This window comes from Pleurodeles waltl, chromosome 11 (assembly GCF_031143425.1).
Source record: "Pleurodeles waltl isolate 20211129_DDA chromosome 11, aPleWal1.hap1.20221129, whole genome shotgun sequence".
Lineage (NCBI taxonomy): Eukaryota > Metazoa > Chordata > Amphibia > Caudata > Salamandridae > Pleurodeles > Pleurodeles waltl.
The window spans coordinates 615,181,843-615,209,224 of NC_090450.1; the positions used below are offsets into that span (position 1 = coordinate 615,181,843).

General features: G+C 43.9%; 1 protein-coding gene across 1 annotated transcript in view; it reads left to right on the plus strand.

The window, feature by feature from the left end:
- The window catches only part of R3HCC1 (R3H domain and coiled-coil containing 1), a 287,331-nt gene that overhangs the window by 120,706 nt on the left and 139,243 nt on the right, over positions 1–27,382 (plus strand). The window contains exon 5 of the mRNA XM_069212662.1: positions 25,169–26,933. Coding sequence (XP_069068763.1) covers positions 25,169–26,933 — 1,765 coding nt within the window. The remainder of the gene's footprint in view (positions 1–25,168; positions 26,934–27,382) is intronic.

Consider the following 27,382-nt stretch of genomic DNA (forward strand, 5'->3'; position numbering starts at 1 on the left):
AAACAAGTGGTGGAGGAAGGACAAAGTATCTCAAACAATCAGATACGGTCAGCAATGGATGCAGCAGATACAGCTGCAAGGACAGTAAATACTGCAGTAACAATAAGGAGGCACGCATGGCTGCGTACGTCAGGATTCAAGCCGGAAATACAACAAGCCGTGCTGAATATGCCTTTTAACGGACAGCAGTTGTTTGGGCCGGAGGTGGACACTGCTATCGAAAAACTTAAAAAAGACACTGATACAGCCAAAGCCATGGGCGCACTCTACTCCCCACAGAGCAGAGGCACATTTCGCAAAACACAGTTCAGAGGGGGGTTTCGAGGACAAGCTACAGAACCCACAACCTCTCAAACAAGGCCCACTTATCAAAGCCAATATCAGCGGGGAGGTTTTCGGGGGCAATATAGAGGGGGACAATTCCAAAAGAATAGGGGGAAGTTCCAGAGCCCTAAAACTCCTCAAAAAACAAACAGTGACTTCCAAGTCACAAATCCCCAACACATAACACCTGTGGGGGGGAGACTAAGCAATTTTTACAAACATTGGGAGGAGATAACAACAGACACTTGGGTACTTGCAATTATCCAGCATGGTTATTGCATAGAATTTCTCAGATTCCCTCCAAACGTCCCACCAAAAACACACAATATGTCAAAACAACACATGGATCTTCTAGGACTAGAGGTCCAGGCATTGCTACAAAAAGGAGCAATAGAATTAGTACCAATTCAACAAAAAGGAACAGGAGTTTACTCTCTGTACTTTCTCATACCCAAAAAGGACAAAACACTGAGACCAATATTAGATCTCAGAATGTTAAATACCTACATCAGATCAGATCACTTTCACATGGTGACATTACAAGACGTAATCCCATTGCTCAAACAACAAGACTACATGACAACACTAGACCTAAAGGATGCATACTTCCATATACCGATACATCCTTCGCGCAGAAAGCACCTAAGGTTTGTATTCCAAGGGGTACATTACCAATTCAAAGTGTTGCCATTCGGGATAACAACTGCGCCAAGAGTTTTTACAAAATGCCTGGCAGCTGCGCATATCAGAAGACAGCAAATACACGTGTTCCCGTACCTAGACGATTGGTTAATCAAAACCAACACGCAAGAACGGTGTTCACAACACACAAAGTATGTCATAGAAACCCTCCACAAACTAGGTTTCTCACTCAACTACGCAAAGTCACACCTTCAGCCATGTCAAACACAGCAATACTTAGGGGCAACAATCAACACAACAAAAGGGGTTGCCACTCCAAGTCCACAAAGGGTACAAGCATTTCACAATGTAATACAAGCTATGTATCCAAAACAAAAAATACAAGTCAAAATGGTGATGAAACTACTAGGCATGATGTCCTCATGCATAGCCATTGTCCCAAACGCCAGATTGCACATGCGGCCCTTACAACAGTGCCTAGCATCACAATGGTCACAGGCACAGGGTCAAATTCTAGATCTAGTGTTGATAGACCGCCAAACATACACCTAGCTTCTATGGTGGAACAATATAAATTTAAACCAAGGGCGGCCTTTCCAAGACCCAGTGCCTCAATACGTAATAACTACAGATGCCTCCATGATAGGGGGTGGGGAGCACACCTCAATCAACACAGCATACAAGGACAATGGGACACTCCGCAAAGACACTTTCACATAAATCACTTAGAACTACTGGCAGTATTTCTAGCGTTGAAAGCATTCCAACCCATAATAAGCCACAAACACATCCTTGTCAAAACAGACAACATGACAACGATGTATTATCTCAACAAACAAGGAGGAACACACTCAACACATTTGTGTCTCCTGGCACAGAGAATATGGCATTGGGCGATTCACAACCACATTCGCCTAATAGCACAATTTATTCCAGGGATTCAGAATCAGTTAGCAGACAATCTCTCTCGGGATCACCAACAGATCCACGAATGGGAGATTCACCCCCAAATACTAAACACTTACTTCCAAAGATGGGGAACACCACAAATATACCAATTTGCAACAAAAGAAAACGCAAAATGCCAAAACTTCGCATCCAGATACCCACAGGATCAGTCTCAGGGCAATGCGTTATGGATGAGTTGGTCAGGGATATTTGCATATGCTTTTCCCCCTCTCCCACTCCTTCCATATCTGGTAAACAAATTGAGTCAAAACAAACTCAAACTCATACTAATAGCACCAACTTGGGCAAGACAACCTTGGTACACAACACTACTAGACCTCTCAGTAGTGCCTCATGTGAAACTACCAAACAAACCAGATCTGTTAACTCAACACAATCAACATATCAGACACCCAAATCCAGCATCGCTGAATCTAGCAATTTGGCTCCTGAAATCTTAGAATTCGGACACTTACGCCGTACACAGGAATGTATGGAGGTCATAAAACAAGCTAGGAAACCTACCACTAGACATTGCTATGCAAATAAGTGGAAAAGATTTGTTTATTATTGTCATAATAATCAAATCCAGCCATTACACGCATCTGCTAAAGACATTGTAAGCTACTTACTACATTTGCAAAAGGCAAAGCTAGCTTTTTCATCCATTAAAATACATCTTACCGCAATTTCAGCTTATCTGCAAATTACGCACTCAAATTCATTATTTAGGATACCAGTCATAAAAGCGTTTATGGAAGGCCTAAAGAGAATAATACCACAGAGAACACCACCAGTTCCTTTGTGGAACCTCAACATTGTCTTAACTCGACTTATGGGTCCACCTTTTGAACCTATGCACTCATGTGAAATGCAATACTTAACATGGAAAGTTGCATTTCTAATTGCCATCACATCTCTAAGAAGAGTCAGTGAAATCCAAGCATTTACCATACAAGAACCCATTTATTCAAATACACAAGCATAAAGTAGTCTTACGAACAAATCCTAAATTCTTACCAAAAGTCATATCACCGTTCCACTTAAATCAAACAGTAGAACTACCAGTGTTCTTCCCAGAGCCAGATTCCGTAGCTGAAAGAGCACTACATACATTAGACATCAAAAGAGCGTTAATGTACTACACTGACAGAACAAAACCAATTAGGAAAACAAAACAATTATTTGTTGCTTTCCAAAAACCTCATACAGGAAATCCAATTTCAAAACAAGGCATTGCTAGATGGATAGTTAAGTGCATTCAAACTTGCTATCTCAAAGCAAAAAGACAACTGCCTATGACACCAAAGGCACACTCAACTAGAAAGAAGGGTGCTACGATTGCCTTTCTAGGAAATATTCCAATGACTGAAATATGTAAGGCAGCCACATGGTCTACGCCTCATACGTTTACCAAACACTACTGCGTGGATGTGTTAACAGCACAACAGGCCACAGTAGGCCAAGCAGTACTACGAACATTGTTTCAAACAACTTCAACTCCTACAGGCTGAACCACCGCTTTTGGGGAGATAACTGCTTACTAGTCTATGCAAAGCATGTGTATCTGCAGCTACACATGCCATTGAACGGAAAATGTCACTTACCCAGTGTACATCTGTTCGTGGCATGAGTCGCTGCAGATTCACATGCGCCCACCCGCCTCCCCGGGAGCCTGTAGCCGTTTTGAAGTTGATCTTATACATTTGTAAATTTGTAAATATATTACTTTAAACTACATTATGTACATACATATTCACTCCATTGCATGGGCACTATTACTATAATACACAACTCCTACCTCACCCTCTGCGGGGAAAACAATCTAAGATGGAGTCGACGCCCATGCGCAATGGAGCCCAAAGGGGAGGAGTCCCTCGATCTCGTGACTCGAAAAGACTTCTTCGAAGAAAAACAACTTGTAACACTCCAAGCCCAACACTAGATGGCGGGATGTGCAAAGCATGTGAATCTGCAGCGACTCATGCCACGAACAGATGTACACTGGGTAAGTGACATTTTCCATATATATATATATATATGTATAATAATTCGATGGCATGTGTAGCTGCAGATACACATGCTATGCACAGGTCCTGCCCTTCGAAGAAGTCTTTTCGAGTCACGGGACCGAGTGACTCCTCCTTTTCGGCTCCATTGCGCATGGGCATCGACTCCATCTTAGATTGTTTTCTTTCCGCCATCGGGTTCGGACGTGTTTCTTTTCATTCCGGTTGTTTGAGCCGGGAAAAATATTACAAACTCTCTAAATTTGTCGGTATTGTTTTCGATCGAGTATCATCCATCATTGACACCTTGGTACCGGCGGATACAGATCTCTACTTGCCCTTCGGGCACCCGCGCCTAACTTGGGCCTGGTCGGCCCGACCAAAAGTATTGTTGAAGCCTCATGGACCGGACCCCGTTTAGATTCTGCCCTTGGTGCCACACCAAATAGCCCTACACGGACCAACATCTGGTTTGTAACCTGTGTTTATCTCCGGATCATCAAGAGGATACCTGCGAGGCCTGTAAATCCTTCCGCTCGATAAAGACTCTGAGAGACCGAAGAGCGCGAAGGTTAGAGATGGCATCCAGAAGCACCGAACGCCTCGACGCAGAAGAAGAGGAGATGACCCACACCGCCGTCTCCGTTTGGGGGTCCGATTCCGAACAAGAGTCCAACATCGACCGACCAATAACAGCGGGCCAGTACGTGAGTACGCTTGCCCCGACCCAATCCAAGCCCAAATACAAGGTCTCGGGAACGCCACTGCGAGAAGGCCATGGCTCTCCCCGTAAGAAAACTACCGGTGACCAAGCAACATCTTTGGCACCGGGAAAGGCCACACCAACAACAAAGCCTTCGGACTCGAGCCGAGGCACAGGCTCTGAAATTATAAGGCACCGACCCATCGAGTCGAAGCCCTGAAAGTCACTCTCGGAGCCGAGGCCAACAAGTACCTCAGGCCCTTCTAACCTGAAAAAGCCGGCATCGAAGCCGAAACAGCATACATACACTGAGGAGCATGGACTTTTAAAGCAATTAAAAGAAAGCCATAAATTTGCTGAGGAACTGACACAAATGAAGGATTTTGATGAGAAACAGGCCAGAATACAAATCCATAAAGACACTGGCAAAATCCTCACTGCACCTCCTCTAAGAACAAAGAAGAAACTGGCCTTCCATGGACGTTTGGACACTGATCAGCCACCGGCTAAAGTGCCAAAACCAAGAGAAAGATCTCCGCCTCCTCAGTTTTTTCACCTCACCAGTCTCCTCCTCATTCTCCTCACCTGTCTCCCCGCCTGCTACCCCCACTGCACAGTCTCCATCACACACTGTACAATCACAAGAAGATGACACTGATCCATGAGACCTCTATGATGATCCAGTTTCAGATAATAGTCCAGAGTGCTATCCATCAAAGCCATCACCCCCTGAGGATAGCACCTCATATACACAGGTTCTAGCCAGGGTTGTGGCATTTCACAACGTGGCCATGCACACAGAACCTCTTGAGGATGACTTCTTATTTAACACATTGTCCTCAACTCATGCCACCTACCAGAGTCTACCCATGCTTCCTGGCATGTTAAAACATGCACATCAAATCTTCCAGGAACCAGTTAAGGCAAGAGCTATAACTCCAAGGGTAGAAAAGAAATATAAGCCACCACCCTCCGACCCAATTTTTATTACACAACAGCTACCCCCAGATTCCGTAGTGGTCAGCGCAGCAAGGAAAAGGGCTAACTCTCAGTCCTCTGGGGACGCACCCCCTCCAGATAAGGAGAGTAAGAAATTCGATGCTGTAGGTAAAAGGGTGGCATCACGGGCAATCAATGGCGTATAGCCAATTCGCAGCCTCTGATGGCCAGATATGACCGGGCTCATTGGGATGAGATGAAAGACATTATTCAGCATCTCCCCAAGGACCAACAGAAGAGAGCCCAGCAGATAGTAGAAGAGGGACAAGCAATCACAAACAACCAGATCAGGTCAGTGTTATACTCCGCAGACACAGCCGCAAGAACTATCAATACGGCTGTCACCATTAGGCGACACGCATGGCTCAGGTCGTCAGGATTTAAACCTGAAATCCAGCAGGCTGTCCTCAACATGCCTTTTAACGAGCAACAACTATTCGGCACACCAGTTGATACAGCCATTGACAAAATGAAAAAAGACGCCGACACTGCCAAAGCTATGGGGTCGCTTTATTCATCCCAATACAGAGGCTCATTTAGAAAGCCTCAATATAGGGGAGGCTTTAGACCCCAACCATCTGAGCCATCTACCTCACAAGCCAAACCCTCTTACCAGACTCAATACCAGAGAGGGGGATTTCGGGAAACCTACAGAGGACAATTTCCCATATCTAGAGGAAAATACCAGCCCTCAAAGCAACCCACTCATACCAAACAGTGACTCTACCACCATCTTCCCTCACCACACTTCCCCTATGGGAGGAAGACTTCAAAAGTTCCACACTCACTGGTTACCCATCACAACAGACAATTGGGTGTTATCCATTATCCAACATGGTTACTGCATAGAGTTCACACAAACTCCTCCAGACATTCCCCCAAAAACAAACAAACTCCCATCTCAACACATTTCAATGTTGCAAACAGAAGTACAGGCACTATTACTCAAACAAGCCATAGAACTTGTGCCACATCATCAGAAAGGAACAGGGGTTTACTCCCTGTATTTCCTCATCCCCATAAAGGACAAATCATTGAGACCAATACTAGATCTCAGGACTCTCAATCTCTACATCCGATCAGAACACTTTCACATGGTAACACTACAGGATTTAGTCCCACTGCTACAACAGCAAGATTTTATGGCAACACTGGATCTAAAAGATGCGTATTTTCACACACCAATCCATCCAGCTCACAGAAAATATCTCAGATTTGTAATACAAAGGAAACATTACCAGTTCAAAGTGTTACCTTTCGGGATAACAACAGCTCCCAGAGTATTTACAAAATGCCTTGCTGTAGTCGCAGTATACATAAGAAGACAACATATACATGTCTTTCCATATCTTGACGACTGGCTAATAAAAGCCAACACTCAAAAACAGTGCCAAAATCATAAACGTTATGTAATAAACACCCTACACACACTAGGGTTCTCAGTAAATTACCAAAAATCGCACCTACAACCAGTGCAAATTCAGCAGTATTTAGGAGCCACATTAAACACCAGAAGAGCACTTGCAAGCCCAAGTCCACAAAGGGTGCAATCGTTCCACAGCATATTGCCAAAAATCCAGCCAAACTAACAGTACACAGTCAAGTTTGTCATGAAGCTGTTGGGCATGATGGCATCATGCATCGCCATTGTCCCAAACGCAAGATTAAACATGCGGCCCTTACAACAGTGCCTTGCAAATCAATGGTCCCAGGCACATGGTCATCTTCAAGATCTAGTGTTGATAGACTGCCAAAACACACTTCGCTCAAGTGGTGGAATCCCACAAATTTAAACAAGGAGCGGCCATTTCAAGACCCTGTGCCTAACGGCATTCTTACAACAGATGCATCAATGATTGGATGGGGAGTACATCTCAACAATCACAACATTCATGGACAATGGGACAACAAACAAAAACAACTTCACATAAATCACTTAGAACTGCTAGAAGTATCCCTAGCACTAAGAGCTTTTCAACCTCTTCTTGTTCACAAACCCATTCCTATCAGAACAGACAATATGACAACAATGGTCTACTTAAACAGGGAGGAACCAACTCATCACAACTTTGCCTTCTAGCACAAAAAAATTGGCATTGGGCGATTCACAACATACACCTGGTAGCTCAATATATCCCAGGGATTCACAATCAATTAGCAGATGGCCTTAGCCAAGATCATCAACAAACACACAAATGGGAAATTCACCCCCAAGTTCTTCACAAATACCTTCGCCAGTGGGGAACACCAGACATAGATCTGTTCGCCAACAACCACAACGCAAAATGCCAAAACTTTGCATCCAGGTACCCACACCCTCGATCCAAGGGCAATGCACTATGGATCAACTGGTCAGGGATATTTGCTTACGCTTTTCCCCCTCTCCTGCTCATTCCATTTCTGGTCAACAAACTGCGTCAGAACAAACTCAAACACATACTTATAGCACCAACGTGGGCCCGTCAACCACAGTACACCACATTGCTAGACCTGTCACTAGTATCACACATCAAACTTACAAACAGGCCGGACCTATTGACACAAAACAAACAACAGATCAGGCACCCCAATCCAGCAATACTCAATCTGGCAGTCTGGCTCCTGAAATCTTAGAGTTTGGATATCTACATCTTCCACCAGAATGTATGGAAGTGATTAAACAAGCAAGAAAACCTACCACCAGGCAGTGTTATGCAAACAAATGGAAAAGATTTGTTTTCTACTGCCAAGCCAAACACATAACACCCCTGGACGCAAAAAGCAAATTTAGCTTTTTCATCCATTAAAATACATCTCACTGCAATTTCTGCTTATTTGCAAAATATACAAAACAAATCTCTATTTAGAGTGCCTGTCATCAAAGCTTTCATGGATGGTCTAAAACGTATCATACCTCCAAGAACGCCACCAGTACCTTCGTGGAATCTTAATATTGTACTCACACGACTCATGGGTCCACCCTTTGAACCCATGCACTCCTGTCAAAGTCAATTCCTAACATGGAAAGTAGCATTCCTAGTGGCAATTACTTCATTACAGAGAGTTAGTGAAATACAAGCATTCACTATTGAACAACCCTTTATACAAGTACACAAACATAAGGTAGTACTTCGCACAAACCCTAAATTCCTACCTAGTCATCTCACCGTTTCATTTAAATCAAACAGTGGAACTTCCAGTCTTCTTCCCACAGCCAGGCTCAGTGGCAGAGAGAGCACTACATACATTGGATATTAAAAAAGCTTTAATGTATTACATTGACAGAACAAAATCATTCAGAAAGACTAAAAAGCTGTTTGTCGCATTCCAAAAACCCCATACTGGTAATCCTATATCAAAACAAGGCATAGCCAGATGGATAGTGAAATGTATCCAAACTTGTTACCTAAAGGCTAAAAGGAATCTGTTAATAACACCAAAAGCACATTCCACTAGGAAAAAAGGAGCAACAATGGCATTTCTAGGAAATATACCAATGACAGAAATCTGTAAAGCAACCACTTGGTCAACACCCCATACATTTTCCAAACAATACTGTGTAGATGTGTTAGCAACACAACAAGCCACAGTAGGCCAGGCTGTACTAAGAACACTATTTCAAACAACTTAAACTCCTACAGGCTGACCACCGCTTAGGGGAGGAGAACTGCTTTGTAGTTTATCATAGCATGTGTATCTGCAGCTACACATGCCATTGAACGGAAAATGTCACTTACTCAGTGTACATCTGTTCGTGGCATGTTCCGCTGCAGATTCACATGCACCCTCCCTCCTCCCCGGGAGCCTGTAGCCGTTTAAGTTACATTTGAACATGTATATACATCTCTATTCCATTGCATGGGCATCTCTTTCTTTACACTCTATCACTCCTACCTTACCCTCTGCGGGAAAACAATCTAAGATGGAGTCGATGCCCATGCACAATGGAGCCGAAAAGGAGGAGTCACCCAATCCCGTGACTCGAAAAGACTTCTTCGAAGAAAAACAACTTGTAATACGCCGAGGCCAACACTAGATGGCAGGACCTGTGCATAGCATGTGAATCTGCAGCGGAACATGCCACGAACAGATGTACACTGGGTAAGTGACATTTTCCATACATAGATATAGATATATCACTTTTATATTTGGTTGTGGTATTCCTGGGGGCCAGTCGCAGCCTCCAGGGAAACCACATACGTTGACAAATGTGTATATATGTGTGTGTGTGTATATATATATATATATATATATATATATATATATATATATATATATATATATTTTTTTTAACATCTATATGGTTTCCTCGTGATCGTGCCTCCCCCAGGGGTAAACCTACCTTAAAAGAAAAAAAAAGTGCGGGGGATGGGGGGGGTCCTGTTTGCCAAGGGGGCAGACCACCCAAGTGAAATCCCTGGTGCCTGGAGTTTCCCCTTTCAAACGAGGCCGTTTGGGGCTGTTTGCCGACCGCAAGGTCGCTTCCTGCTCCAGTAGAGAAAACAGATAGTGACTTCAGCGTGGCGTGTCACAAAGGGGCAGGTGGGGGTGGGGTAAGACGGACGGTATTCTGTGTCTCCCACGGTATTTTTGAATATTGGGGTGCATGTCTCCTGGGGTATTTTTTAATCCTCTCCCTGGTGTCGGCCACTGATCGTGACCCGCCCCAGGGTGGCAGTGTGGGCGTCGGCCAGTGGCTGACGCCCGCACTAAAGCGGTGAAAGTACCAAGGCACATGAACAGTAAGGGAAGTTACCACAAAAATCAAAGGGCAGCAAATCTTGTATTATTAGCCATGATGAAAAAATGTCAACAATAACAAACAAAAAAAAAATACAAACAAAAGGGTTTGTAAAGAAATGGGACTGTGGCGCCGATTGCTGACAAAGAAAGGAATGTAAGCACAGTAGCCACCAGCTGGGAGTGTGCATCAGGGAGCTGACATCAAAAGAAACTGCAGCAGAGTATAAGTCAGCAGTGGAAAAATCCATGAAAACGGTTGTAGGAACGTAGCAAACCGGCCAGGGGTGTGGACTGTAGAAATGCAATGTAAATTAAGCTACAGAAGCTAACTACTGTAAAATTAGCATTTTTGTTAATGTTGTCCAAACTTGGCTCAGGAACCTAGAGCTGTTTGTTGGAAAACTAGATTAGTTACACATTCTTAGTCAAGGGGCGACTAAGCAAGTTGCCTCGGATCACAGGATGCTGAGCCAAAACTGGAATTTCTTCCCAGGTCCTCTTTTTCAAAGATGGTAGCTCCTGCTGCCAGGCCACATTCCCTCCCAAGATTTTGTACAACAACCCTCATTTCGATGATGAAGCAATTAAACATATTAATACAGTTACAAAAGTGCTTTAGTGGTTTCTCAGTACGTTATTTTGATTAATGTTGCTTAATTATTAAGTCATCTAAAATAAAAGGCATGAGTATGCAGGAAAAAAGGGAGCTCCTAACCATAAACACAGCGCATAAAAGGCAGTAAATAAATACTTAAGGTGAGAATTGAGAAATACAAAGAAAGAATGTAAACCCAATAGCCACCTGCCTGGAGTGTGCATCCAGGTGCTGGACAAGGAATTAGAGAAGCCCAGGAAAGATATCCAGAGAAGGTGTTGCATAGAATGCAGTAATTTTGGAAAACTGCTATAATATAAAAGCACCATGGAGAGGAAAGGGGTATGGGTCCGAGCAGTGTAAAGTCCATTATTGAAACAGAGCGCTGGACAGTTACTAATTGGCGAGAAACCTAAACTCTAAGGCTGGGACAAAAACCGTGTTGAGAAAAGCAAAGAATTGCAGCAAAACATTAACAAAATACAATAAAGACAGCCAATAAAAGAGCTGAAAATGGATGTAAATTTATGGCATACAGTGCTGCCTACAACAGGCATTCAAAGCTGTTCGTGTGGCGAGTACCCTCCTTGCACTGCTGCTTGTGTAGTAAAAGACCTTATTTGTCGTCAAGTGGCCATCTTGTGCTGTTTAGGGGAAAGGACATTATGTGCTATCTTCAGCGAGTGCCCTCCTCGCGCTGCTACTCGGTGAGGGAAAGGAGTGCGGTTACATCTGCCCTGCACTCCCTTACCTTGTGTCGTTTTTCATGCTGTGCCTCAATGCTTATCATCCTGGGCTACTGCTAGTGAGAAATCTACACATTGCATGCTTGAAAGACAACCTCAACTTTCCTCAGAAATTGACGTTATGCTCAACGTAGGTGGGCATTTTAACTTGTTGGAAAGAATTCTATTGGAAGCCATGTATGTCAGTGTTTTGAGAAGGAGTTTACTTGAGAAGGAGTTTACTTGAGGAGTTGGGCACTGCAAGGGAGACTTCGGTTATAGGCACATCTTAAGTGCCTAACCAAGCAGTGACTGATAACAGGCACACCTTATTGCCTAATTGCAAATAGGTATATTAATGATTGTGGTGAAAGGAACATCTCAAATTGCAAGTAAGCACTTTGGTGACTGGCACACCTAACGTCTCTTGTGTGATAAGCCAGTCACTAGTTATGGGCTACGATTTTGGCGATAGCCACACTTAATATTTCTAAGGGCAAGCAAGTGATTTTCTATTAACAAGCCACACATGGGGGATGGACAGAGACATTCGGTGATTGGCACTCCTTTTTAGCTGGTAGCTACGTAGGCAAGAGTTTGTGTCTGTCACACACGCTGATGTGACACGCTGATGGGCATGCCTTGATATGAGAAATAGATGTTTAAACAGTTCATATTGTAGAGCTGTTGTAGTGGGTGGTGGTTAGGAGTGTTGTGTTGCAAAGAGAAGAAAAAAAGAAAATCAAAATGTTACTCCCCTTCCCCCCCCCCCCCCCCCCCCCTTCTTTTCATGTCCTTTCCTGGAGAGCCTAGAATTAAATGGATTAGTTAGAAAAAAAGTGTTTCAGAGGTATATCAAAGGTATGTCAGTGATTGCCTTGCCCCCAATAACTCCCCCTTCTCTACTCTCTCAGACTGCAGGTTTGAAACTGCTTGCCCCTCCAATGCTTGAGGTGGATGTTGTCCTCCATTCTCCTATCAAACGTGTGTATTCTAATGTTCCTATCTCCCCTTCCTTTGGCTGGACAAGTAAGTGTTAATTGGGTCTTTTGGGTGTGGGGTTTTGTCTCTTTTCCTGCTTCTGGTCCCACCATCTCATGTCATCTGAATCAACCATTTCAGCTAAGACTGGCCCCTAGGCCCAGTATTCGCAAGGTTACCCCGATACATTGTCCCCTTCCATGGATTTGTCTGGTTCTGCCAAGTCACTTGCTGGTGTTTGTGCCACGTCTACCTTCCTCAGTGAATTGCTGCGTTGCTTCTCTACAGTTTGTCACCCCTTGAGCCAATGTCAGGCTTCCTCAAGGGAACTGAAGAAGCAGGCTCACCCGTCCTGTAGGTTTCGTTATCTGAGGGCTGTTTGAACTCAATCAAAGGTCTGCCTCCTGGCTCGCACCGCTACAGCTGAATAGATGCTCTCAGGATTGCATCTGTCTTTGAAGTAGAGGATGTGCTTTATGAGTGGTCGCGGTCTTGCTCCAAGTTTTGGGAGAGTCTCCAGTACCCATTGTGCTCTTTCAGCATCAGAGTGAAATGACAGATTGCCTGGTTTGACACTATTGAGTACAAGTCCTCAACAATGACTCCTCCTCTATGGCCTACATTTTCTCAGGGATGCCCTGTTGCGCCTGGAGAAGCCCTCTGCATCTTCTGCCTTTGCATGCAGTCTACTAGTCTTCTCTTTGAGGTGGAGTAGTTCTCTTTGTATGGTTTAAGGGACTTGACTTGTTTGTTCAATGTGTCTTCTACCTTGTGCTCTTGGTCTGTGACTTTTTTCCCACATCAACTCTTAGTAGATTATCGTCTACTGGTACTATGTCAGTCTTATCTCTAGGGCGGATTAGGTTTCCTTGATAGCAATCAGCAGTTCGATAACAGACAGGTCTCTCTTAGCCCCTTTAGCACTCTCTGAAACAGCTGCGTCACAGCTCCCATCAGTCACTGTCTTACTTCTGGTAGCAGTTTTATCCTAGTATTGGTTTGCACAGTTTTTTGGGGTTATCAATGTGACCTGCAGTTTGTATTCATAGCCCTTGCTGCAGTGCAGATGTCTCAAAGATGCCGTCTCCAATGGCAAAGAAGATTCTGATTCAACCAGACCAAATTTCCAACATATATTAATTAAACAAGTAATTGAGCATTACCAACAAATAATTTTTACGCAAATAAGTGAGCAGCACATTGAGAACTGGAAGCCCGATCCATATGGAACTCTCATTCCAAGAAATGGCTCCTCTTCTGAGCGGAGACCCTGAGAGACTTGAAAAGTCGTCTTTTCAATTCACTTTGAAAAATAAGTCATGGATGATCGGGAAAATCTGTATATTTCTGAAAAGTGGACAAATTCAGAATTCAGCAAAGGGTTTTCCAAAGCAAACTGTGGTTTGAATTAAAGAAATATTGAAAACGAGTAGGAAAAAACAGCCATTTCTGACAGTGCTTTCATCTGCAACTTTTTGTTTACAATGGCCGATTTACAAAAACAATGTACCACTATGTTTGCTAGATCCTTTTGGTTGTGGGGCTATAAAGGGTTTGTGGGTTCTTGGAGAACCAGGGGTACCCGGAGCCAGCAACTGAGCTGCACCGTACAATGGTTTTTAATTGTTTACTGAGTATAGACCAATTCATATGCTATATTAAGATAATCTATGTATTTCTGGAAAGGGCACACAATATGGAATTTAGGAGCAGTGGTTATTTGTACATCTCTGAATTTGTGGTTACTTGTAAGAGCATATGATTTAGAGCATATTTTTCTAAATATCATCTTTCTTACACACAGACTTACATTTGGAAGGCACTAATGTATCAAAATCCAATTGTTAATAACATATATCCTACTATTCTGTGCTTCCACATATCTTACAATAAAAATGGTGCCTCTCTTGTGTGGGTAGGCCAAGTGCCTGCAACAGGACACGGCCCAAAATGCAACATGGACAGATGACATTTTTCCATCCAGAACTCCGCTGTTCTTTGCAAAGTAGGTAGGTGTGGATTTTGGCTGCTAGCTCATCTGGCATCTAGGGAAACCTAGCAACCTGTAGATTTTTGACAATCAGACACATACAGAAATCTAGGATGGGGTGACTCACCTGGCTCGCAGTGTTTTTTTTTTTTTTTTTCCCTCACAATCCCTTGGAAACTTGACTTTGACTAAAAAAAAAAATTACAAAAATCTCACTTTTGTGATGGAAAGTTCTGGAATCTGCAGGGAGCCAGAAACTTTCTTCCACCCAGCATTCCCCCAAGTCTTCCGATAAAAATGGAGCCTCACTTGTGTGGGTAGGCATACAGCCAGCAACAGGAAACGGCCCAAAATGCAACATGGACGCCTCACGTTTCCACTGAAAACTTACCCCTTGTTTTCCAATGTGGTAGCTGTTGATTTTGGACCCTAGCTCAGCCGGCACCTAGGGAAACCTAGCAAACCTGCACATTTTTTAAAATGTAGATGCTTAGGGGAATCCAGGATGGGGTGACTTGTGTGGCTCCCATAAGTTTAATTTTACTCTCAACACCCTGCAAACATCAAACTTTACCTGAAATTGCACATTTTCCTTACATTTCTGTGTTGGAAACCTCCAAAACCCACTGGAATCCACAAAATTCCTATCACCCAGCATTACCTCATGTGTGCCGATTAAAAAGGCTGCCTCACTTCTGCGGCTGGGCCGAGTGCCTGCCGCAGGAACAGATCATACCAAGGTCAATGGAAGCCCTTGCATGGGGATAATGAGCACCCTCCCCCTTCTCAACTATACCTAACAGCTTCTGAGTCCAGCTCCCTCTCTCACTGGACTGCTGTCAGGCAGACTACAGATTACTCAGGGAACAAAGGTTTCTCAGTTCAGTTCTCCCTCTGCTTTCCTTTATGAACGGACATACCTCACCCCGGTCCTTTTCAGTGTAATAAAGTTCCTGGACCATCCCCAGTTACCCTTCCTTAGCCAATATGTCACATATTTCTCTCCCAGATCTTCCTGCCACAAGGTTTAAGTCATTGGGAGCAGTTTTCCCACCTAATTAAAGGGAAGCATTGACCAGTGCCATCTGCTGGCAGGCTAGTGCTAATTAGCTGACTGGATGTTCAAGCAGACAAGGTGTATTTTTTCCTAAATATTTATTAAAAATACGACTTCACCAGTGAATTGGATTTTAAATAAATGTTAAAATAGTGGTGGAATCATTCTGGTAGCTTTTCCCAAACCAGAGATAGCAAAAGTATGATTTTATTGTGAACTTTAGTTATTCTCATAGGACAGCTACTGCCCCTTTAACAGTGACAATAGCTTTTGGTGGCTAGTCACTGTAGGAAAACGCCAACAATAAATTCACGTATGTGCATTTTAAATAGTAGGCACTTTACCTTGTGGGTATAAGGCTTACTTAGAAGTGACTTATTTAATATTTAAAAGTAGGGTGCCTTACCAAAAAAGGGTAATTTAGACGGGTTCAGCTGCAGGTTGAAAAGCTGCAGGGGTCAGGCTACACATGTAGACCTAAAGCCTTGTGTTACTTGTCAGTCTAGTAGATGGCAGAACACGTACTCCAGTCCACAGACAACATTTAACTTTTCTGTGCCATTGGCATATTTTCCTTCACCACATAACCAGCATTTCTAATGAGTAACTTGTGAGCTGCTGGTAGGTCTCCATCTACCTATATGTAGCTCCCCTCTGTACAGTTTACTCTACTAAATAGAAACTTTTGTTTTGTTTAACTAATATATGTATAGTAAAACTGAAAAGCATGTATTTCAGACTCTGGCATGTGTATTTATAGAGCTCCTAAGGTGATGTTTGGAGGAAAATGGTTGAATTTCCAAAACATATTTAAAGCGGATGTTGGAGTCATGTTGGAAATACTTATTACTGATATTTCCATGTGTCAGGGATATTGCGGTTATAGCTATCAATTTGAAATGTATCTACATGACAAATACATGATGACCTTTTTACTTTACAGTTGGCAACCCTGTCTGATGCATCAGTGTGATAGCTGCTAGTAATTTTGTATGGGGTTGGCACTAATGTAACTTTCTTTGATACGCTTAGTGGTAGAATTTGGGTCTTTGGTTGGCAGTCAGGTTACCCCCTGTCCAAGCAAGGACCCTCACTCTAGTCAGGGTAAGTCACACACAGTCCAAATTATCCTGTGCCCCACCCTCTGGTAGCTTAGCACTGAGCAGTCAGGCTTAACTGAGAAGGCAGTTTGTGAAGTATTTGTGCAATACATCATACAATAACACTATATAGCACCACAAAAATACACCACACAGTGTTTAGAAAAAATATATATTATTTATCTGATAAGATGCAGGTCAAAACGATTAAAATGCAATAAGTAGATGTTGAGATTAAAAAAAAAGTGATATAAAGTGTCGGTATCTTGTAAGCACAAAGTACCTGGTTCGCGGTCAAAATCTCCACAAGGGACTATGGAGGAGGCGATGCGTGGAAAACGGGGAGGTGTGTGTTGGTTTAGCCCCTTCACACACTGACTTGCGTCGTTATTTTCCACGCAGGGGAAGGCTCTGCGTCAATTTCTGGCACGCAGACTTGGTCCCTCTTCAGATTGCGGGGGTTTTTGGTGCCCCGGGGACTGCGTGAAATCCTGGGCTTCCAGAGCGAAGTCACAAGCGCTGCGTTGATCCAGTGGGCGTTGCGTGGAATTTTCTCCCGTATGGCAGGTGCTGCGACGATTCCTCTGGGGAAGTTGTGCTGCGTCGTCCCGGGTCGGCTGTGCGTCGATCCAGTGGGCCGCATGTCGAAGTTCCGATCGAAGTGCAGGTGCTACGTCGATCTTGGGAAGTTGCACTGCGTCATCCCGGTTCACCTTGCGGTGAATTTCTCGCCACGGGGCAGTCTGTGTGTCGTTTTTAGCAGGCTGTGCGTCAAATTGTCACTGCACAAGTAGTCCAGTTGCAGGAGTGAAGTCTGTTTGGTCCTGAGTCTTCAGGGAACAGGAGTCAAGCCCCTGGAGAGTACTTCTCAGCACAGCCACAGAGCAGCAAGGCAGCAGGGCAACAGCAAGGCAGCAGTCCATGTCAGAAAAGCAGTCCCAGTGAGTCCTTTGGGCAGCCAGGCAGTTCCTCTTTGCAGGTCTGGTTCAGAGATCCTTTACCAGCAGGTTTGTTATCCAGAAATGTCTGAGGTAGATTGTCTACCCCAAGAAGTGTCTAAAGGCTGTGGTTTTGGGTCCTCTTCTTATACCCATTTTGGCCTTTGAACTAGGCTTACTTCAAAGAAAAGTCTCACTTGTTTGAGGCCGTGCCTGGGCACGGCAGGATTCCACAGACACACACCAGGGGTTTGGAGTCTTCATTGTTTGAGGCTAGGCACAGCCCATTCAGGAGCGAGTGACCACTCATCCCCTCCCTCCTAGCACAGATGGCTCATCAGAATATGCAGGCTACACCCCAGCCCCCTTTGTGTCACTGTCTGGGGGAGAGGTGCAAACAGCCCAACTGCCAAACTAACCCAGACAGGGAATCCACAAACAGGCAGAGTCACAAAAATGGTTCAAGCAAGAAAATGCCCACTTTCTAAAAATAACATTTTCAAACACACAATCTCAAAATCAACTTTACTAAAAGATGTATTTTTGAATTGTGAGTTCAGAGGTCTCAAACTCCACATGTCTATCCCCCAAAGGGAAGCTACGCTTTAATCATGTTTAAAGGCCTCCCCCAGGTTAACCTATGAGAGAAATAGGCCTTGCAACAGTGAAAACCGAATTTGGCAGTATTTCACTGTCAGGACATATAAAACACATTAGTATATGTCCTACCTTAACCATACACTGCACCCTGCCCATGGGGCTTGTAGGAGGCTGGCCTGGATTGTAGTGAGTACCAAGGGGTACTTACACTCTGCTCCAGGTATCCCTTATTAGTGTAGAAGAGGTGTCTAGCAGCTTAGGCTGATAGAAAAGGTAGCTTAGCAGAGCAGCTTAGGCTGAACTAGGAGACATGCAAAGCTCCCACTATACCACTGGTGTCATATGCACAATATCATAAGAAAACACAATACACAGATATACTAAAAATAAAGGTACTTTATTTTTATGACAATATGCCAAAAGTATCTCAGTGAGTACCCTCAGTATGAGGATAGCAAATATACACAAGATATATGTACACAATACCAAAAATATTCAGTAATAGCAATAGAAAGCAATGCAAGCAATGTACAGTCACAATAGGTTGCAATGAGAGCACATAGGTATAGGGGCAACACAAACCATATACTCCAAAAGTGGAATGCGAACCACAAATGGACCCCAAACCTATGTGAGCTTGTAGAGGGTCGCTGAGACTGTAAGAAAACAGTGAGGGTTATAAAAATAGCCCACCCCAAGACCCTGAAAAGTAGGTGTAAAGTGCACCTAAGTTCCCCAGAGAGCACAGAAGTCGTGATAGGGGAATTCTGCAAGGAAGACCAACACCAGCAATGCAACAACAATGGATTTCCGGACGAGAGTACCTGTGGAACAAGGGGACCAAGTCCAAGAGTGCGACAAAGTCGAGATTGGGCAGATGCCCAAGAAATGCCAGCTGAGGGTGCAAAGGAGCTGCCACCGGATGGTAGAAGCTGTGGATTCTGCAAGAACGAAGAGGACTAGGAACTTCCCCTTTGGAGGATGGATGTCCCACGTCGTGAAGAAGCTTGCAGAGGTGTTCCCACACAGAAAGACCGCAAACAAGCCTTGCTAGTTGCAAGGGTCGCGGTTAGGGTTTTTGGGTGCTGCTGTGGCCCAGGAGGGACCAGGATGTCGCCAATTGCGTGAGGAGACAGAGGGGGCGCCCAGCAAGATAGGGAGCCCTCACAGAAGCAGGCAGCACCCGCAGAAGTGCCGGAACAGGCACTACGAAGAAGAGTGAACCGGAGCTCACCCAAAGTCACAAAAGAAGATCCCACGACGCCGGAGGACAACTCAGGAGGTTGTGCACTGCAGGTTAGAGTGTCGGGGACCCAGGCTTGGCTGTGCACAAAGGAAATCCTGGAAGAGTGCACAGGAGCCGGAGCAGCTGTAAATCACGCGGTACCCAGCAATGCAGTCTAGCGTGTTGAGGCAAGGACTTACCTCCACCAAACTTGGACTGAAGAGTCACTGGACTGTGGGAGTCACTTGGACAGAGTTGCTGGGTTCCAGGGGCCGCGCTCGTTGTGCTGAGAGCGGACCCAGAGGACTGGTGATGCAGTCTTTTGTTGCCTGTGGTTGCAGGGGGAAGATTCCGTTGACCCACTGGAGATTTCTTCGGAGCTTCTAGTGCAGAGAGGAGGCAGACTACCCCCACAGCATGCACCACCAGGTAAACAGTCGAGAAGGCGGCCGGATCAGCGTTACAAGGTTGCAGTAGTCGTCTTTACTACTTTGTTGCGGTTTTGCAGGCGTTCACAGCAGTCAGCGGTCGATTCCTTGGCAGAAGGTGAAGAGAGAGATGCAGAGGAACTCTGATGAGCTTTTGCATTCGTTATCTAAAGAATTCCCCAAAGCAGAGACCCTAAATAGCCAGAAAAGCAGGTTTGGCTACCTAGGAAGGAGGATAGACTAGCAACACAGGTAGCCTATCAGAAGGAGTCTCTGACGTCACCTCCTGGCACTGGCCACTCAGAGCAGTCCAGTGTGCCAGCAGCACCTCTGTTTCCAAGATGGCAGAGGTCTGGAGCACACTGGAGGAGCTCTGGGCACCTCCCCTGGGAGGTGCAGGTCAGGGGAGTGGTCACTCCCCTTTCCTTTGTCCAGTTTCGCGCCAGAGCAGGGCTGGGGGATCCCTGAACCGGTGTAGACTGGCTTATGCAGAGATGGGCACCATCTATGCCCATCAAAGCATTTCCAGAGGCTGGGGGAAGCTACTCCTCCCCAGCCCTGACACCTTTTTCCAAAGGGAGAGGGTGTAACGCCCTCTCTCTGAGGAAGTCCTTTGTTCTGCCTTCCTTGCCCAGGCCTGGCTAGACCCCAGGAGGGCAGAAACCTGTCTGAGGGGTTGGCAGCAGCTGCAGTGAAACCCCAGGAAAGGTAGTTTGGCAGTACCCGGGTCTGTGCTAGAGACTCAGGGGATCATGGAATTGTCTCCCCAATGCCAGAATGGCATTGGGGTGACAATTCCATGATCTTAGACATGTTACATGGCCATGTTCGGAGTTACCATTGTGATGCTATACATAGGTAGTGACCTATGTATAGTGCACGCGTGTAATGGTGTCCCCGCACTCACAAAGTCCGGGGAATTTGCCCTGGACAATGTGGGAGCACCTTGGCTAGTGCCAGGGTGCCCACACACTAAGTAACTTAGCGCCCAACCTTTACCAGGTAAAGGTTAGACATATCGTTGACTTATAAGTTACTTAAGTGCAGTGGTAAATGGCTGTGAAATAACGTGGACGTTATTTCACTCAGGCTGCAGTGGCAGGCCTGTGTAAGAATTGTCAGAGCTCCCTATGGGTGGCAAAGGAAATGCTGCAGCCCATAGGGATCTCCTGGAACCCCAATACCCTGGGTACCTCAGTACCATATACTAGGGAATTATAAGGGTGTTCCAGTATGCCAATGTAAATTGGTGAAATTGGTCACTAGCCTGTTAGTGACAATTTGTAAAGAGAGAGCATAACCACTGAGGTTCTGGTTAGCAGAGCCTCAGTGAGACAGTTAGGCATCACACAGGGAACACATACATATAGGTCACAAACTTATGAGCACTGGGGTCCTGACTAGCAGGGTCCCAGTGACACATAACAAACATACTGAAAACATAGGGTTTCCACTATGAGCACTGGGCCCTGGCTAGCAGGATCCCAGTGAGACAGTGAAAACACCTGACATACACTCACAAACAGGCCAAAAGTGGGGATAACAAGGCTAGAAAGAGGCTACTTTCTCACAGGGCTACCTAGGGCCTACCTTAGGGGTGTCTTATATGTAGGAAAAGGGAAGGATTAGGCCTGGCAAGTGGGTACACTTGCCTAGTCGAATTTACAGTTTAAAAACTGCACACACAGACCCTGCAGTGGCAGGTCTGAGACATGATTACAGGGCTACTTATGTGGGTGGCACAGTCAGTGCTGCAGGCCCACTAGTAGCATTTTATTTGCAGGCCTTGGGCACCTCTAGAGACTAGGGACCTACCAGTAAATCAGATATGCCAATCATGGATAAACCAATCAACCATACAATTTACACAGAGAGCATATGCACTTTGGCACTGGTTAGCAGTGGTAAAGTGCTCAGAGTTCAAAAACAGGTCAGGAAAAATAGGAGGAAGGAGGCAAAAAGTTTGGGGATGACCCCGCACAAAGGGCCAGGTCCAACACCTACTATTACAACACTGATATTAGTAGCCTGGGATGATTTTCATTGAATGTATGTAGCTGTTGTTAGAGAAAAGGTTAGAGACTCATGACTTGTACTGTGGCCTTCCTGGAAAGTTAAATAGGCAGTTAGGAACTGTCCAGTTTTACCATGTTTTATGGCTCAAAGCACATATGCCGTGGACTGTATAGCAGTACCTGAGTTTGCAGAGTTCAAAAACCAACAGTACCAGTCAGCAAAGTATTTTGTTACCACGAAATGAGTGCGTTTCTCATGGGGGCTTGAAACCCTGACCAACTCCAAGTTAAATGGCTGATGGAAGATGATCCACATACATGCAGAAGAGCTGCCAGCATCCGTGTTGCCAAAACCAATACTGAATCTGGCAGTGCAGCAGATTTAGATAGATAAACGATTATAACCCCCTACTACAGTAACTGAGCTTATTCAAACCCTCATGTCCTGGTGGAGCTCATTATAAAATTACAACTCCTGATGCTAGGTTTCCCTGTCCCCCACAAGTCACACATCCCACCTTCGGTTTTCACCAACACCAGCCCCATTGTCAATAGTCCATGTTGTTCTCTCAACACATTTTCCTGACCACTACTACAGTTCCACCCAAGTAGCGACAGACATCACCCTGGGCAAGGTAGTGGGAGAAGAACAAAGAGAAGTACAAGAGGATACTTGGAAAAATGACTGGAATGATTGCATCAATCCTTCACAGGGTATAATAAACGCCCCATTTGATATTACAAGATTCATTAATAGGAGGAAACCTTGCGGTTCGATTTGCTAGTGTTATCAAACGAGATGGACCCGATTCCTGGTAAATGTCCCAGCATCACTTCAGAAGACAGTTGGGCCTGTTCCCTTTTTTTAAAACAAATGTTGGAAGAAGGGAGGAGGCTGAAGTGGAAACTGGCAAAAATACCTGTTTTGATGCAGTGTTTGGAAAATACATAAGACTCAAAAGAAATATGCCCTACTAGGCACTCATGGTGGAGTATCGGCAGCAGGGCAACAGTGCTCCAACAACCCGGCTACTACCCTGTACATTTTGACTTCGACTACTGGTGTCAGAATGACAAAGTTTTTCCCTTTCCCATTACTTTGGCTGCTAGTCAAGCTTGTACCTGCTCTAAACAATAACTGGAGAAAAAAGGTTCAAATCTGATTTCTGTAGGGTTCACGACCACACCACTTCTAATGGGTGTTTACCTTTGTGCGCCACAGCTGCTAGGTATGCTTAGACGTTACTTGAGAGCTGTTTTTAATATCAATGTCATTGGGGGCAGAGCATGTGACTATGGCCCTGGGGCTCCTAGGGGTCTGCAACGTCAAGGCTTTCTGTGACTGCTTAGGAAATTAAACAATATCAACCGATTAATAATGTGTATGAAAATAAAGAAGTGAAATATAAAACTGAAAATGTTAAAACGTTCTGCTAATGTGAAAGAATTTGAAATTGGAGGCTACAATTAGGCTGGTATCCTCTGATTGATTCTTGGGAGAAGTGCAAGTGCGAATAGAATATAGTACAAGCAACAAGTGGTCTAAATACAATTTATAAAATATTTATAAAACACATTTTTTGAAATTTTTGAATTAAATAGAATATTTCATCATGTGTTTATTTGTTTGATGAATTCTTGTTTCCATATTTTGTGTATTGTTTTTGTGGTTCAAATAATCAAAATTGCTTAGGCCAAGGGCCCCGGATTCCAATAATCATTTAGTGAGCATCCTCGGATCTCAGTAATGATTAAGTGGGGTTCTACACAAGTCAAAAAGTTAAGAAACACTGCCATAGACCAAGTGTTTTGGGGACCATGCAAGCACTCCAGGATTATTCTGCCCAGCAACTGAATGGAAATAAAGATCACATATTTGAGAAACAGTGCTATCTTGGTTGTTGCTGTTGTTATTTCCGCTGAAGTCAGTGGCGCTGTAAATATGTACGTCCTTGATCAGCTGCCTCATGGCAGTGTTGTTGTGCTGTTCACATAAGCATGGTAACAAATGTAAATCCACAGTGGGTTTTAATGAATGAGAACACATTTTAAACCCTAGAAAGGTCTCCCCTTGTCTCAAACGTAAGTAATAGCTTTTAGTGGTGCCCACCCTTCATTATCATGAATATTGTGATGACAATAGTTTGCTTCTTGCTCTGGATCTGGTTTGATGTGTGGGCAATCCAAATGGAACAAATCTACAGCTTTTTGCCCAATATGCCATGCATTATTGGGAATGTATTACAATGCTTTGTGCCACTCACTCCACGTGTAGTCCCCTCTACATTCAGTTTAATAAAAATAGTCATCAGAACTCAAAAGAAAAAAGCTTGTTCTTGTTCGCCTAACTGCCCGTCCTCTTCCCATGCTTTGGAATGCCAAGAAAAAGAAATAGAAAAGGCTTTGTGCATCCAGAAATTCAGATATGAAATATGGATGCCAGATGAAAGACATTTTACTTTCTTGGAATAATGTTTCACAGTGGTCTGCAAAAGAGAAACAACCTTTCGTCATTTGTGGATGTCACAAAAAATACAAACCGTTAGACCTTTTCAGTTCAGTATGTATGTAGCAATACAGAATTCTATATTTTCTTGATAAAAAGAACATTGGATTATTGCTTTGAGGGAACATGTTGTGATGGTTAAAACTGGACATATCAGGCATATGGAAATATTCTTGGACTTTTTAATTAGATCTTGCAACTCCCCTTTGGATTAATTATTTATTCTACCTGTGCAGTACTGTAATTCCTTTGTGTCATTTACCTGGTAATTTATGAGATACATTTAAACCTTATCTACTTTTTTTTCCTGTAGTTTAGTGCTTTTTCTGATAAAAAGAAAACTATATTCCTTGCAGTTTGTTTTTACAAGTAGTGAAATTCTAATGCAGCTGCCATTGACAGTCTTCAGTGTATATTAAGTTAATGGCCCGGCTGATGATGCTACAAAAATGTGTGCAACTGTGGATGTGATATGTGCTGCTGTCTTCCTAGGTTCTGTCCTCTCTTTCAGTGGTTTTCTGTTGTAAAGTGGTATGTGAGACCGGGTGCAAATGTTTCTGCTGTTTGTTTGCAGAATCACAGAAACGTTAATTAAAGAAATCATTTTAATGATCTGAATTCACAACATGTGTTTTTTTTTTTTACTGTAATTTTCCTATAGGATCCTAGGTGAAGGAAATCATCATAATCGTGATGCCCCTGGATTTAATAACTATCGGAAACAGAGAGGAGGCAGAAGTGGCAGGGAAGGAGCATCTGAACGCACAAGTGGTGGAGATGGCATTCATCCATTCAGACCCTCGAGAGGTCGGGGTAGAAAACAGTTTAACAAAAGGCCAGATAAACCTTTGTATGTTCCTGCAGGTGTTCGCCAAAAATATGGCACTTGGGTAAGCAGTGGGACAGAAGAGCCTGAGATTGTCACTTACGGAGCCGACAAAGAAGCCGTATGCAATGATTTGATTGTGAAACCCAATTTGGAAAATGAGTGCAATGAGAGATATTTACATGAGCAAGTCACGGAAAGATCAGCAAAAGTTTCCAACTGTGAGCCTATGGACCTGAGTCATGATACTTTAGAAGATAAAAGTACGATGGAAGAGATGATGGATACAAAACAAGTTGCTTTGGAAAAAGATGTTACTGAGCTAGTGGGTGAACCAATGGGGATGATATTTTACACTAAGGCACTGGACATAAGCAAAACAGCTGTAGAAGATAATAGCAGCATGACTGATGTTACTAAGCAAGGAGGTGAAACAGTGCAAATGAACGCTAGTTGTAAAACCCTGGAGATTAGTAAACCCACAGAAGATGATCATATTGTGGCAGATATTTCTGAATCAGTTATGGAAGCAGTAGAAGACTGCTGTAATGCCCTCGATTTGGGCAAAGCTGCTTTAGAAAGTGGAAGAAGCGGGGCAAGTATTTGTGAGCAATTAGCTGGTCTAACCACAGAATTGAATTATGAGGCCCTGGATGTAAGCAGATCTGTTATAAGTGATGCAGGTACAGTATTAGACATTCCGGATGCAATGAACACCACTGTTGCCAGTGAGGCTAAGTGTCATGGAAATGTACAGATGTGTAAAAACACTACAGCAGATGAAAAGGTATTGGTAAAGCATGCCACAGTTGATGCACCAGTAGAAATTGAAGTATCTGATACACATCAAGCTGCTACACAGAATGTAAAACTGACCTCCAGTGTACCAGTTCATGTCGGAGAAACAGTGACTAAAACAATGGGGGCTGGAGGTGTAAACCAAGCCGTTTTGAAAGTTGAGAACAGTGTGCTGTCAAACAAAACTATAAAAGAAGATTGTGAGGATGAAGTCTTGAATGTAAAACAACTCTCTCCTGAAGCTGAACGCAGGGTATTTGCTTTCCAAAATCCAAATGAAGACTGTATTGAAATTAAAAGTAAGACATCTGATGAACTTAATACAAATGCTTTACTGACTGTAAGCGATATGCCAGTGGAGGACAGGCCTGTAGCAGGGGGACTAAGGGTCAGTAAAGACTTGGCAGAGCAACACATTTGCATTGGAGATATGAGTGAAGAGAATGTAGAAGACCCCCCACAAACCTCACTGACTTTAAATACTTCAGATTCTAAATGTATTTCTCACAACACTGTCCACAAGTGTCCTTTAGAGGGCAGTAATACACTTCAAAACACTGAACGTCAGACTGATCAAAGCATAACATCTTCAGCAGAGTGCCAAAATGCAGATATAAATGCTGAAATCAGCATGCCCTTACCAGAACTGTTGAATAAAGAAATTGATGCTGCACGGGTACCATGTGAAGCAAATCATGCTACAAGCTCCTCTGTATCTGGCACAAGTGTAGAACCCCTTACAGGAAATGAAGACCAAGAGATAAGGGAGGATGAAGATTACAGCCAGCAACTGCTACAAGAGGTAATGATTTTTTTAGAGAGATTAAAAACAAACTCCCAGTAGCATATGTGTAATGTGGAGTGGTTTCATTATTTTATAAACTGATTGCCACTGGATGCTGAGGTGGAGTTGCTCTCTGATAGATTAAATGAGATATTCGTGCAGTTTGGTAAATGTATTTTGAGCTGTGTTGATCTCAAAGTGAACTTTTCTGAATGTAAACATTTTTAATGTGCCAGTGCAGACCTGTTTATTGAGAAAGTACATGTTGTGACATGAACTTGTGGGATAATTAATGGAGTGGGCATCAAGCTGCAGGACCACTTACTCATTGCTTTTTGTCTATGAAATTGTACCAGATTCATGATTTTCCAAGCGTATCTAAATAATTCAGTCCTACGATTTGTTGCACAGGTTTCAGGGAACAGTCTGAAAACTTTGCCAGCAGGGACGTTCCTCTGGAAAGCATT